The sequence below is a fragment of the Pristis pectinata genome, chromosome 1 (assembly GCF_009764475.1).
Source record: "Pristis pectinata isolate sPriPec2 chromosome 1, sPriPec2.1.pri, whole genome shotgun sequence".
NCBI classification, from domain to species: domain Eukaryota; kingdom Metazoa; phylum Chordata; class Chondrichthyes; order Rhinopristiformes; family Pristidae; genus Pristis; species Pristis pectinata.
The window spans coordinates 4075303-4089657 of record NC_067405.1 but is presented as its reverse complement, the minus strand read 5'-3'; the positions used below and the strand labels follow the sequence as shown (position 1 = coordinate 4089657).

General features: G+C 46.0%; 1 protein-coding gene across 9 annotated transcripts in view; it reads left to right on the top strand.

Moving 5' to 3' along the window:
* stk11ip (serine/threonine kinase 11 interacting protein) overlaps nt 1-14355 on the top strand; it is a 154944-nt gene that overhangs the window by 124189 nt on the left and 16400 nt on the right. For all 9 annotated transcript variants that reach the window (XM_052014107.1, XM_052014144.1, XM_052014097.1 and 6 more), the window contains exon 21: nt 10279-10376. In XM_052014107.1, coding sequence (XP_051870067.1) covers nt 10279-10376 — 98 coding nt within the window. The remainder of the gene's footprint in view (nt 1-10278; nt 10377-14355) is intronic.

Sequence of the window (14355 nt, the reverse complement as noted above, 5' to 3'; positions counted from 1 at the left end):
TACCAGGATGCTGCCTAGATTGGAGAGCATGTCTTATGAGGATAGGTTGAGCGAGCTAGGGCTTTTCTCTTTGGAAAGAAGGAGGAAGAGAGGTGACGATAAAGGTGTACAAGGTGATAAGAGGCATAGATGGAGTTGACAGTCAGAGACTTTTTCCCGGGTGAAAATGGCTAACACAAGGGGATGTAATTTTAAGGTGATTAGAGGAAGGTATAAGGGGGATGTCAGGGGTAAGTTTTTTGCCCCCCACAGAGTGGGTGCGTGGAATGCACTGCCAACAGAGGTTGTGGGGGCAGATACATTAGGGACATTTAAGAGACTCTTAGATAGACACATGAATGATAGAGAAATGGAGGGCTAATGTGGGAGGGAACGGTTAGATAGATCTTAATAAAATGTTGGCACAACATTGTGCGCCGAAGGGCCTGTACTGTGCTGTAATGTTCTATGTTCATAAGTTAATACAAATTAGGAGCAGATGTTGTTCCCTGAAGCCAGTTCCAGCCTTAAGATCACGGCTGATAATGCTGGAGTTGTGGGAGCTGAACCCAATGCTGAAGTCAGAATGGTGATGTACTTCCAAGCCAGGATGGTGCATGACTTGAAGGGGTGGCTGTAGATGGTGATGTTCCCACATGCCTTAAGGCTTCAGCCTCCTTAGTGTTGTGGCTTTGGAAGCTGCTGTTTGAATAACCGCTAAAGGATGACATCTCAGTGGTCGCAATGATGACCTAACCACATGAATTTAAAAGAAATGTGTTTTTCTGCTTGTCGGATAAATATTATTGTACCTTGCAAACCAAGGCAGTATTCTGGTTCCTAAGTTAGCATTGGTCTAGCTGGAGTTGAATTCGGGACTGTATAACTACACTTTGTACTACCTGGGAAGGGATGAACAGACGGGCTTCTGAGCACTATCCAAAGACTCCTTCCATGCTGAGACGCAGAAATTCTGCCTATTTTATCTGTTAGAACATACATGCATCATCCCACGGAGATCCTCTTCTTCTCCCTAAAGCCTGACTCATTCAGTTGTATCTCTGCTCACTCATAAAAACAATGGGCAGTCCAAGTCAAGCATTCCATCACAAAACACTCCCAACTCCTCCAAACTTCTCTTCAACCTCGCTGATGGGGTCACTGCCTTTTAAGTCTGCACATTCCCTGTTAAAGAGTGCATAGGGAGGGGATATTTTCATCTTGGGAAAAAGCAGTACATTTGATTCCTTGAGGAATGGTTGAACAGTGTAAACTGAGCTTCAGACAAGTGATTGGAAGAGAATGGAGCAAAAAATGTGTGGGAGTTTGGCAAGAAGGTGGTTGGAACTGGATGCTGCCAGCCCAGAATCAGATTTATTATCACTGACTTAAATGACGTGAAGTTCGTTGTTTTGTAGCAGCAGTACAGTGCAAAGGTATAAAATTACTATAAATTACAAAAATAAATAGTACAATAAAAAAGGAATAAGTGTTCGCTTCATGGACCGTTCAGAAATCTGATGGTGGAGGGGAAGAAGCTGTTCCTGAATTGTTGAGTGTGGGTCTTCAGGCTCCTGTACCTCCTCCCCAATGGTAGTAATGAGAAGAGGGCCTGTCCCGGATGGTGAGGGTCCTTAGTGATGGATGCCGCCTTCTTGAGGCACCGCCTCTTGAAGATGTCCTCGATGGTGGGGAGGGTTGTGCCCGTGATGGAGCTGGCTGAGTCTCCAACCCTCTGCAGCTTCTTGCGATCTTGTGCATTGGAGCTTCTGTACCAGATGGTGATGCAACCAGTCAGAATGCTCTTCCATACATTCTCACTCTCAAACAGGGTTGTTCAAAGATCCAAAGTTAGGTGTTGTGAGGCTCCACCAATTCTCGCTATGGAAATTAAAATACTGCAGTTGCTAGAAGTCGGAGATAAAAACAGAGTGCTGTAACTGCTCAGCATCTGTGCAGAGAGAAGCAGAGTTGACCTCTCGGGTCTGAGCTCTTTTGTCATGTTTCAGGTTGCTACGTTAGCTCTGCTTCTCTCTGCACAGATGTTGCCTGACCTACTGAGTGTTTCCAGCGTTCTGTAATCCAGTTCTGACTACTGTGTCACTGAGAGTCTTGGGCTCTGAAATAACCTGCCTAACCCTCCACCCCTCTTTCTCTTCTCTCTTCCTTTAAGGCTCCTCATGAAGCATTCCCCAGCCACCTTTCCTAATCCCCTCATGTGGCTTACATAGAACGGTACAGCACAGGAACAGGCCCTTCGGCCCACCGTGTCTGTGCCGACCATGATATCAAATGAAACTAATCCCAATGCTCTTTAATTTTGTTTAATTGTTTCTGTGAAGGACTTTGGGCCATATTTCTACATGAAGTTTCAGTTTTAATGCTTTTTTTCTTGATTTTGGGCATGATCTGCATAGCACATTGTCATCAGTGGGTAACTTTCTGCCACTCAATAGTTAATGAGGCTCCTGACGTTGATTGGCTGTGCACACAGGTCTGCAGCTCAAGTGCTCGGTTCAGCTAGGAGCACAGAGCACTGGGGTGGGAGGAAGCGGAAAGCTTAATTGAAGCACTTTGAAGAGCCCTGTGGATGCATGTTTGGAGTTCCTCAGAACCAGATTCCAGGGATTCTGCAAGATGATCAAGCGAGTCTGAACTTGAAGACTTTGCAACTTGATCGGAAGTTGTACTTGGAAGATAATTTTATCTTCTCCCACTGGGAATGGTTTTATTGGTCAGTGTGCCTGTTTCCCAAGGCTGGAGGCAACTGAGATGTCAATGTCAAAAGTGGACCAGAAACTCCCTCCCCTCCAGAAATTACAGGCTGACAAAATTGATTTTTGATTAGATAATGCACATTGTAACCAACACGGGCATTGCTCTTTGGAAACCATTGACCTCGAGGGATTTAACAAGGAGGTAGATAAGTTTTTGAAAGAGTGGGGTCTATGGGGAACTGGAGTTGAGGCCTGGGGCAGATCAGGTGTGATCATCCTGAATGGAGGGGTAAGTTTGAGGAGTCAGCTGGCCAACTCCTCCTATTTTCTTGTGTTCTTGGTGGCCGAGGTGTGGAGTTTTGCAGGGCTGGCCTTCTAAAGCGGCAATGCCCTGGATATTCACTGTCCACCTGTGTAGGCAGGTGATGGGGCTGGACGAATAGCCAACTGACTATTGACTCACAAGGCTTTGCAGAGAGGATGGCTGGAGAGTGGGGAAATCCATTGAAGTTGCTGACCCACTGTAGGTTTGCATCCATGGGCTGGGATTTCAGTAGGAAACATTTTGCATATCCTTGCCACAATCAGCACATGAAGAAGTACGCCACTTGAATCAAAAATGCTCCTCAAAAGTGCCCGATTATGGCCCTCTCCCGCAGGAGAAAGACTAACCAGCCACCCTCGATGTTCAATGGTACTGCCATTGACAAGTCCCCACCATCAACGTCCTGGGCATCACCATTGACCAGAAAAACTCAACCGGACCAGCCACACTTACTGTGGTGACAAGAGCAAGATGAGAGGCTGGATGTCCTGTGGTGACTGACTCACCACCTGACTCTTCAAGCCCACCATCGACAAGAAAAGTCAGATTCAAGTTTATTGTCATGGGCGTTCATACCCAGGGTATAAGTGCCATGAAAATTAGCTTTTTGCAGCAGCAGTACATTACAAATATAAGTTAACTTGAATAATATAAATTATACATAACTTGCATGACAATATAAGTATAATGATATTGGTGTAAGTTGAGAAAGAAAGAAATATAGTCTGAGGAAATGTTTTTTCAGGTCGGTTTCAGAACCTGATGGCAGTGGGAAAGAAGCTGTTGTTGAACCTTGAGGTGTGGGTCTTCAGGCTCCTGTACCTCCTGCCTGATGGCAGCATCGAGAAGAGGGCACGGCCCGGATGGTGGGGGTCCCTGATGATGGATGTCACCGTCCTGAGACATCGCCTCTTGCTGATGTCCTCGATGGTGGGGAGAGCTGTACCCGTGATGGAGCTGGCTGAGTCCCACCACTCTCTATAGCCTCTTGCCTTCCTGTGCATTTGAGTTTCCACACCAGGCTGTGATGCAGCCAGTCAGAATGCTCTCCACTGTACATCTGCAGAAGTTTGTCAGTTTGTCAGAGTCATCGATGACATTGGGAAAAGACATTCACAGAGCCATGGGGAGTGTTGTTGAACAGAGGGATCCAGGGGTACAAGTACATGGTTCCCTGAAAGTGGAGTCACAGGTAGACAGGGTGGTGAAGGTGGTTTTTGGCACACTGGTCTTCATCAGTCAGTGCATTGAGTATAGAAGTTGGGGCGTTACGTTGAAGTTATGCAAGACCTTGGTGGGGCAATATTGGAATACTGTGTTCAGTTTTGGTCACAGTGCTATAGGAAAGATGTCATTAAGCTGAAAAGAGCGCAGAGGAGATTTACGAGGATGTTGCTGGGACTCGAGGGACTGAGTTATGGAAAGAGGTTGAAATGGTTGGAACTGTTTTCATTGGAGCATAGAAGAATGAGGGGTGATCTTATAAAGGTGTAAAAAATCATGAGGGGCATAGCTAGGGTGAATGCACACAGTCTTTTTCCCAGGATTGGGGAATCAAGAACTAGAGGACATAGGTTTAAGGTGAGAGGGGAGAGATTTAATAGGAACCTGAGGGGCAACTTTTTCACCCACAGGGTGGTCCGTATATGGAATGAGCTGCCAGAGGAAGTGGTTAAGGCAAGTAACATTAATGACATTTAAAAAAAATACTTGGACAGGTACATAGATAGGAAAGGTTTAGAGGGATACGGGCCAAACATGGGCAACTGGGACTAGCTTAGATGGGAATCTTGGTTGGCATGGAGCAGTTGGGCCAAAGGGCCTGTTTCCGTGCTCTATGACATGTCAAATCTCCTTAAACTGGAAAGGAGTGTGATGGAATACTCTCTGGTTGCCTGGATGAGCGCAGTTCCAATAACACACAAAGCTTGGCACCATCCAGGACAGAGCGGCCCACTTGATCCAACCCTCTTAACATTCACTCCCTCTACACTGTGCAGTGGCTGCAGTGTGAACGGCCTACAGAATGCACTGAGGTTACTCACCCAGACTACTCCAACAACACCTCCCAAACCCGCAACCTCTCCCACCGTGAAGGACGAGAGCAGCAGGCACAGGAGAACACCACCACCTAATGACGCACACCAATCCGATCTACAGATTTGTCGCAGTCCTTCATCGCTGTGAACTCCTCTGCCCAGCTGTGTTTTCCTTTACCAGAAGTGGTTCAGGGGATTAGCTCATCACAACATACAAAGACATGTGTAGGCAGCAGAATTGCTACCTTGACAGCAAGAACACACGAGCCGTGCTTTTCCTCTTGTAATTTTTATCAACACAATACCCATGAAGAGTCATAGAGTTATACAGCACAGAAACAGGCCCATCGGCCCAACTCATCCATGCCAACCAAGATGTCTATCTGAACTAGTCCCATTTGCCTGCGTTTGGCCCATATCTCCGTAAACCTTGCCTATCCATGAACCTGTCCAAATGCCTTTTAGATATCATAATTGTACCTGCCTCTGCAGATAGTCATCTTTTTTCCCAGGGTAGGGGAGTCTAAAACTAGATTTAAGGTGAGAGGGGAAAAATTTAAAGCAGACCTGAGGGGTAATTTCTTCACATTGAGGAGGGTTGACTATGTGGAACGAGCTGCCAGAGGAAGTGGTTGAGGCGGGTACAGTTACAACACTTAAAAGATTTTTGGACAGGTCCAAGGATAGGAAAGGTTTAGAGGGATATGGGCCAAACCCAGGAAAATGGGACTAGCTCAGGTAGGCAACTAGATCAGCGTGTACGAGTTGGGCCGAAGGGCCTGTGTCCGTGCTGTATAAACTCTATGACTCTAACAGTCGCATAAGTACATTAATGTTTGCCTGACAGTGCCTTGCTTTCACATTTCATGTGCAAGACTGCAGCACTGGGAGTGTCAACTTAAATCTCCGGAGTGGGACGTGAATACATAGCCTCCTGCCTCTAAGACGAATGTTACTCACAAAACTACAAATGCTTAGCATCACTTGTCACTTCTACTAAAACCCATTTTCATTGAATTGAATTAGTTGTTAACTGCCATGGTGCGATTTGAATTCCTTTACAGGATTGCTCATCACCAAAACAGCTGCAGGCATGTACTGCACTGGTAGCATGCAGAAGTACTGAATGGCTATACGCTGTGGGGATGGCCATAGGCAATGACTGAAACTTGCTGTAACCAGCAGTCTGTTATCACAGAGCCAGAGTATGGATTCAGGAGCAACAAATGTGCCACTGTGAAGTCTGTTATTGTTTATTCCCTTCCTTCCAGACTCTGTGTTCAGGGTCATTAATGATTACGACTTTATTTTTAAACAGTCAGTGACTAAATATTTGCTAATGAGAGATTAGTCGAAGCAAGATAAGTAATACATTAAGTCGAGGACATTCTCTGGGGAGACAGCTGATCTCAAGGCTGAGATTGTGTTTCCAACAGTACAAAGTTCTTCCTCCGCTACGTGTTTTATCTTGGGTGTTTGCTGTTCTTGTTCCTTTATACTGCAAGTTACATCTTGTTGTTTGTATTGAGTATGCTGCAAAGTCGAAACGGTTGTGATTCCTGACTTCAAGAGATTTGGCACACTGTTATATCTGCAGCACATCTGGATAAACAGGCCAGGCTGTGACCAAGGGGTGAAATAAATATGAGGGCCATAACTTGAGTTTAGTTTGCAGCTTTTAATGTGTCTGTAGATCCCTTAAAAGGAACCTTAGCAAATAAAGTCTGATGCCATGTTGCACAGATGTTTACCAGCTGTCCGAAACTTTTTGAAAAGAGGTTTTAAGGGGCAGTTTTGAGGAGAAGTGTGGAGGGGAGTTGGAGGGAATTCCAGAGCTTGGGGCCTTGGTATTTGAAGGCATGACTGACAAGTGGTCAATCATTAAGTTTGGGGATGACAGAGAGGTCAGAATTGGAGGAAAGCAGACGCCTCAGAAGAAATAATTTTTTTGCACTACTTTTGTAATTTATAGTAATTTTATATCTTTGCACTGTTGCTGCAAAACAGCAAATTTCATGTCATTTAAGTTGGCGATAATCTGATTCTGAAATAATAGAGAGATAGGTAGGCAAGGCAAGAGATGGATTGCAAACAAGGGAGAGAATTTTTAAAATCTGGTCTGTTTCACCAAGAGCCAGTGTAGATCAGGAGCACGAGGCACAAGGGCCACAGGTAGCACAAGACGCGGTGCGGCAGGAGGCAAGAAATCAGAACAGCTGTGGGCCACATGGTTCTTCTAGCTCCTTTTGCTGTTCAGTGAGGTTATGGCTGATGCACTCCCAGCCTCCCACCTGATCCCTGTATCCAGTGATGCTGCAGAAACCTGAGGTTTGCAGTCTGTTCCCCTGTAGGATGAGGTACCTGTGCACTGAGGTGTTAGTAACACGGTGACCGTCTGGCTTGGCTGCTCACTCAGCTTGTTCTCTCCAGCCTGAGTTGCAGTCTGGGTGGGGGTGGGAGGGGGGAAGTTGATGGAACTGTGGGAGAATAAATTACAGGAAATAATTGAGGTGTTAGGATCTTTGGGATTACTCTGTTGAACCAACATTGACTCGATGAACCAAATAGCCTCCTTTATCATGAGATAGAAACATAGAAAACCTACAGCACAATTCAGGTTCTTCAGCCCACAAAGCTGTGCCGAACATGTCCCTACCTTAGAAATTACTAGGTTTACCCATTTTTGTAGAAACATAGAAAACCTACAGCACAAAAGAAAACCTACAGATCCTGAAGAGATAGGGAGGCTCAGTCATTCTGTTCATTCAAATTAACAGTGAATGATAGGCCCCTTAATAGCATTGAAGTGCAAAGTGATCCAGGTCCTTGGTTCACTGAAAGTGGCTACGCAAATGGATAAGGTGGTAAAGAATGTGTATGGCATGCTGGCCTTCACTGGTAGGGGTGCTGAGTGTAAGAGGAAGGAAGTCGTGCTGCAGCTGTATAAAACTTTAGTCAGACCGCACTTGGAGTATTGTGTGCAGTTCAGGTCGTCACATTACAAGGAGGATGTGGAGAGGGTGCAGAAGAGGTTTACCAGGATGCTGTCTGGATTAGAGGGTATGAGCTGTTAGGAGACGTTGGATAAACATGGGTCGTTCTCAATGGAGCGTCGGACACTGAGGGGAGACTTGACAGAGGGTTTTAAGATTATGAGAGGCATAGATAGGGTAGTCAGAATCTGTTCCCCAGGGTAGAAATGTCAAACACCAGAGGACATTGTTTTAAGGTTAGAGGGGGGAAATTTAAAGGTGACGTGAAGGGCAATTTTTTTATGCGGAGTGTGATAGGACCCTGGAATGGGTTCCCAGGGGTAGTAGTGGAAGCAGGCAGTTTGGTGGAGTTTAGAGGTTTTTAGATAGACACAGGAATATGAAAGGAATGGAGGGATATGGAGGATACACAGGAGGAGGACATTTAGTATAGATTGGCATCAAGATCGGCACAACATGGTGGGCCGAATGGCCTGTCCAGCGCTGTACTGTTCTCTGTTCAAGTCGCAGCTCAATAGATTTCTGGATATTAAGGGAATTGAGGGACATGGGGATAATGATGGAAAGTGAAGTGCGGTAGAAGCAACATAAACTGCTGGAGGAAGTCGGGAGAACACACACCAGTCATTGAGGAGTCAGCAGTGGAAAGGATAAGCAGTTCAAGTCCTGAGTGTCAACATCTCAGAGGATCTCTCTTGGGCCCAACACATTGATGCGATCATGAAGAAGGCACGCCAGCGGCTCTACTTCATTAGGAGTTTGAGGAGATTTGGTATGTCATCAAAGACTCTTGCAAATTTCTACTGATGTACAGTGGAGAGCATTCTGACTGGTTACATCACCGCCTGGTATGGAGGCTCCAATGCACAGGATCGCAAGAGGCTGCAGAGGGTTGTGGACTCGGCCAGCTCCATCACGGGCACAACCCTCCCCACCATCAAGGACATCTTCAAGAGGCGGTGCCTCAAGAAGGCAGCATCCACCACTAAGGACCCTCACCACCCGGGACATGCCCTCTTATTACTACCATCGGGGAGGAGGTACAGGAGCCTGAAGACCCACACTCAACGATTCAGGAATAGCTTCTTCCCCTCCACCATCAGATTTCTGAACGGTCCGTGAACTCTACTCCGTTATTCCTCTTTTGCACTATTTATTTGTTTTTGTAACTTATAGTAATTTTTATGTCTTTGTCTTGCACTGTACTGCTGCTGCAAAACAACACATTTCACGACATATTCAGTGATAATAAACCTGATTCTGAACTTAGCGGGTCAGGCAGCATCTGTGGAGGGAAATGGACAGTCGACGTTTCGGGTCGAGACCCTTAATCGATGAGTGGTGGAGTGGTCTAGATGGCTTGTTCTCCCAAGTCTGCACTGAGAGTGCACTGACCTGGATCATACACTCATCTCTGGAGTAAACTTGAATTTCAAGCCTGCTGATTTGAGAGAGAGGTGCTTGCCCTCTGTCCCAGTTGTGTGAACACTGTCAAACTCAATCTGCACATTGAGAACACTTGAACACTTAAACTTATTAGACTCTTAAAGTGGGGCTGATACTGTAGCCCCAAGGTGTACATTTGGGGACACCTGAGATGGCAGATGCTCAAATCTGGAGCAACAAATAATCTGCCAGAGGAACTCAGCAGGTAGAGCAGCATCTGTGGGAGGGGAAAGGAATTGTCGACGTTTCAGGTTGAAACCCTGCAACCTGTCCTGACTGTACTGTTCTGTGTGTTCAGCAGTCTAGGCTCCACAGCCCTCTGTGGGTAACGGGGCTACGATCCATGATTGTCGACTAGGAAGCTAGCATGTTCTACATGAATTAAGTTGTAACAACGTTGGAAATCTCATGGGCTACAGCATAATCAATGCATATCAATGAGGAAATTATCAATTCTATCGGTTCACAACCCTTTAAGTGAAGAAATTTCTCCTCCTCAATGTCTCTAGCCTTGTCACCTAAGGTATGCTGGCTGTAGGGTGATACCTCTGCCATAGGATCATGCACCATTGGTCCCTCTTGACTTTATCCCCAGTGTAATGACCCCCTGCAAGTGAAAGGTTAATGAAGCAATAGACAATCTACTGGAGGAACTTAGTGGGTTAAGCAACGTCTCTGGCTGGGGGAAGGAATTGTTGAAGTTTCAGGTCGAGACCCTGCATCAGGACTGCTGTTGTATCTCCTGTGTAGTTTATGAAGTTATGTTTTGCTAATTACAGGCATCCACTGTGAAATTCGGGAGCCCTGAAGAGTACGCCTCATTGCTCATTATGTCGAACTTCAACGTCTACATTTTGGAGATCACTGGACTGCCCAGGTTAGTGCTTTGTCTGCCCGATCCAAGATTGTTACTTGGTAATTTTTTCACTAAGAAGTCGCTCCCATTAACTGTTTAACTGGATCATTTCCCCAGGTAGCGGGCAGAGACTTGTTCAAGAATGATTGCATTGAGGTTTTATGTAGAACAGTGCCAAAGCAGTGCATTTCACCCAGCTGCTCCAAGCTAGTGTGTTTAAGCTCCATAATTGCCTTTCCCACATCGCTTATTGAGTACGTTCGACAAACATCAGTAATGTTTTTGCAACCAAGGGAAATGAGGGATAACGGGCCTAGAGCGGGAAAGTGTAGTTAAGGTCGGTTGGACTAGATCTTCATGAGGGCCCAGTTGGCATGCTCCTTTTCGTACCAGTTTCACTCTAAATTGGTAAATTGGTTTATTATTGGCACATATACAGAGGTACAGTGAAAGAACTTGTCTTGCATACTGTTCATACAGATCATTTCATTAGATCAGTGCATTGAGGTACTACAAGGTAAACCAATAACAGAATGCAGAATAAAGTGTTACAGTTACAGAGAAAGTGCAGTGCAGGCAGACAATAAGGTGCAAGGCCCTAATGAGGTAAATTGAGGTCAAGAGTCCATCATCGTACTAGGGGATCGTTCAATAGTCTTATAACAGCGGGATAGAAGCTGTCCTTGAGCCTGGTGGTACGTGCTCTCAGGCTTTTGTATCTTCTGCCCAATGGGAGGAGGGAGAAGAGAGAATGTCTGGGGTGGGTGGGGTCTTTGATTATGTTGGCTGCTTCACCGAGGCAGCGAGAAGTGTAGACAGAGTCCATCCAATCACCCTCGTGTATTATCCAGCTCCCCCTCAAGTACAACTTCTATTTGGTTCAACCATTCCATGTTTTTGCTTTGTATTTTGCTTCATATTTTGTCTGCATGCCCAACACCAGAATCCCGAAGCGGGCACTTCACTCTGACCCATGCCATAGCAAGACAGTAGCTTGGCATCTGAGTGAGGGGTGTAATGAGAGTGTCTGACACAGCACCAAGCCAACAGGCACTTCCCTCCTTGTCTGTGACTACGCAGATCTCCTCAGCAAAGCAGACTGACCCACTGGGTTCCTCCAGCAGTTTATCTGTGGCTCCAGATTGTAGCATCTGCAGTCTCATGTCTCCTTGTTCATCGGGCCGGAGAGTCATACAGCTCGGAAACGGGCGCTTTGGCCCAACTGGTCCATGCCGACCAAGAAGCCCCATCAAAGCTAGTCCCATATTCCAGCGTTTGGCCCATAACCTTCTAAGTCTTTCCCATCCATGTGCCTGTCCAGCTGTCTTTTAAATTATACCTGCCTCAACCACTTCCACGGGCAGCTCATTCCATATACATACCACCCTTTGTGTAAAAATAAAGTTGTCCCTCAAGTTCCTATTAAATCTTTCTCCTCTCACCTTAAACCTATGCCCTCTAGTTCTTGATTCCACAACCCTGGAAAGAAGACCGTGCATTCACCCTATCTATGCCCCTTGTGATTTTATACACCTCCGTAAGATCACCTCTCAGTCTCCTACGCTCCAAGGAATAAAGTCCTAGCCTGTCCAACCTCTCCCTATAACTCAAGTCCTGGCAACATCCTTGTAAATCTTTTCTGCAATCTTTCCAGTTTAATAACATCTCTCATATAGCAGGGCGACCAAAACTGAACACAATGCTCCAAGTGGTCCCTCACCAGCGCCCTGTACAATCACACCATGATCTCCCAACTTTTATACTCATTGCCCTAACTGGTGAAGGTCAATGTAGCAAAAGCCGCCTTCACCACCCTGTCTACCAGTGACACCACATTCACTTCATTCTGATATCACTCTCAGAGCCCATCTGTCTTTGAAGCTGGTGCTTGACAGGACTTGAAGCTGGTGCTGTTGGATGTGTGAGGGATTTGAGAAGCAGTTCCATCCAATCAAGCAAGGCTAAACAGTTCGGGTCTAAATTCTTTTTGGCCTTCAGGCTTCAGGGGTGGTCATAATAAAGCACACAAGATCCTTGGGGTGGGGGGGGGTGGTAGGTTAAAAAGGGACAGATGTCGCAATGTTTTCACTAGTGGGAGAGTCTAGAACGAAGGGTAATAATTTAAATTTCAAGTTAAGGCACAGTCATTAAAAACAAGGTATGTAGAAATTTCTTATTGCAGAGCATAGTAAGTCTCTGGGATTTTCTGCCCCACAGGGCAAATGGAACTAGCTCAGGTAGGCAACTTGGTCTGCATGGACGAGTTGGGCCAAAGGGCCTGTTTCTGTGCTCAATGACAGCCATCCCTAATGTCCCTTCTGTCATCTCTGTTCCCGCCTTATTTTTTTTTATCCGATTGGATTGTCAGCAAGGATGAGAGAGTTGTCCTATGGAAAGAAATTAAATAGCATCAGCCCTTCCTTTACAGTCTGGAATTTAGAAATGAGGTGATTAAAAGTGTTGAAGATTCCCGGATGGGAAAGGTAGATGCTGATAGGTTTCCCCAGGCTGGAGTGCCTAGAACAAGAGGGTGCAGTGTGAGGATAAGGAGTAAGATATTTGGGACCCAGATGAGGAGAAGCAATTAGATTAGTTTATTGTCATATAAAATTCCTTGCTCGCGTGAAGCTCTCAGAGAAAACAGTGTAGGTGGTAATCATAAATACAACAATGTACGGCAACAAGTGAAAAACAACAGAATGGTGCAAAGATAGTGGTGAGGGAGTGCAAGAAGAAATGCTAAAGTGACAGCAATGGAAGAGGTGGAGTTGAGAGTCCGAGAACGTGGCAGCACCACCGGGAAGGGGATGTGAGGGAGGTGACGGGTCCAGGAGTTTGACAGCAGTGGGGAAGAAGCTGTTCTTCAGTCTGGACATGCGGGTTTTCGAGCTCCTGTATCTTCTCCTGGAAGGAACAGCAGATTGAGTCTGTGGAATCTGCTCTGGTGAGCTGTGGATGCTCAGACTTTGAAAATATTCAGGGCTCACAGTGATAGACATTGGACACAACATTGAGGGGTATTGGGACAGGATGCAGAAGTATGTGCGAGGTGGAGGTTTGAATGATGGAGGAGATTTCATGTTCTTTTACACTCTTCAAGTTCCTTTCAAACAGCCTCAGGTGCTACCTTGGTCTTTGCTTTGCATGGGTCGCCCCTGCGGTACGAGCACATTGTGCATCGGTAATTCTCCTTGCTGCCTCCTTGGGCCTGTTCCAGACCCTGTCAGCTAACGGAAACTCTATCCACTCCAACCTGAGCATCAAACCACACATTCTCACCAGGTCTGTGGGCAAATGATGTCCAAATGACACCCCCTCGTGCAACAGAAACCCAGGGCATTGCAATGGGCAAAAGGGGACGAGGAGGTATGTGGCAGAGCTGAGGTTGGAGGGAGAGAGGGGATATCAGAAGGGTATGAAAGCAACCTTTGGTGCAATGTGGGTGGGTTTGGGTTGGATCGCACTGGTTTGATGTAGAAGGAGCAGCAATGCAGCATTTCCTTCAAAGGCAAAGTGCAGCTTTGATCTTTCTCTTTGTGTGAAGGGTAAATTGGTTAATTATTATCACATGTACAGTGAAAACCTTTGATATACATGCCATCCATACAGATCATTTCATTACAACAGTTCACTGAGGTAGGAAAAGGGAAAAGCAATAACAGAATGCAGAATAAAGTGTTACAGTTACAGAGAAAGGTAGACAATAAGGTGCAAGGTCCATAATGAGGTAGATTGTGAGGTCAAGAGTCCCATCTGATCATACTAGGGAGCCATTCAATAGTCTTATAACAGCGGGATAGAAGCTGTCCTTGAGCCTGGTGGTACAAAAGGCTTTCAGCTTTTGTATCTTATGCCCGATCAGCGTGGGGGGAGGAGAGAATGTCTGGAGTGGGTGGGATCTTTGAGGTGAGGTCAGAAGGGTGTGAAAGCAGCCTTTGAAGGTGCAATGTGGGTGGGTTTGGGTTGGATCGCACTGGTTTGATGTAGGAGGAGCAGCAAT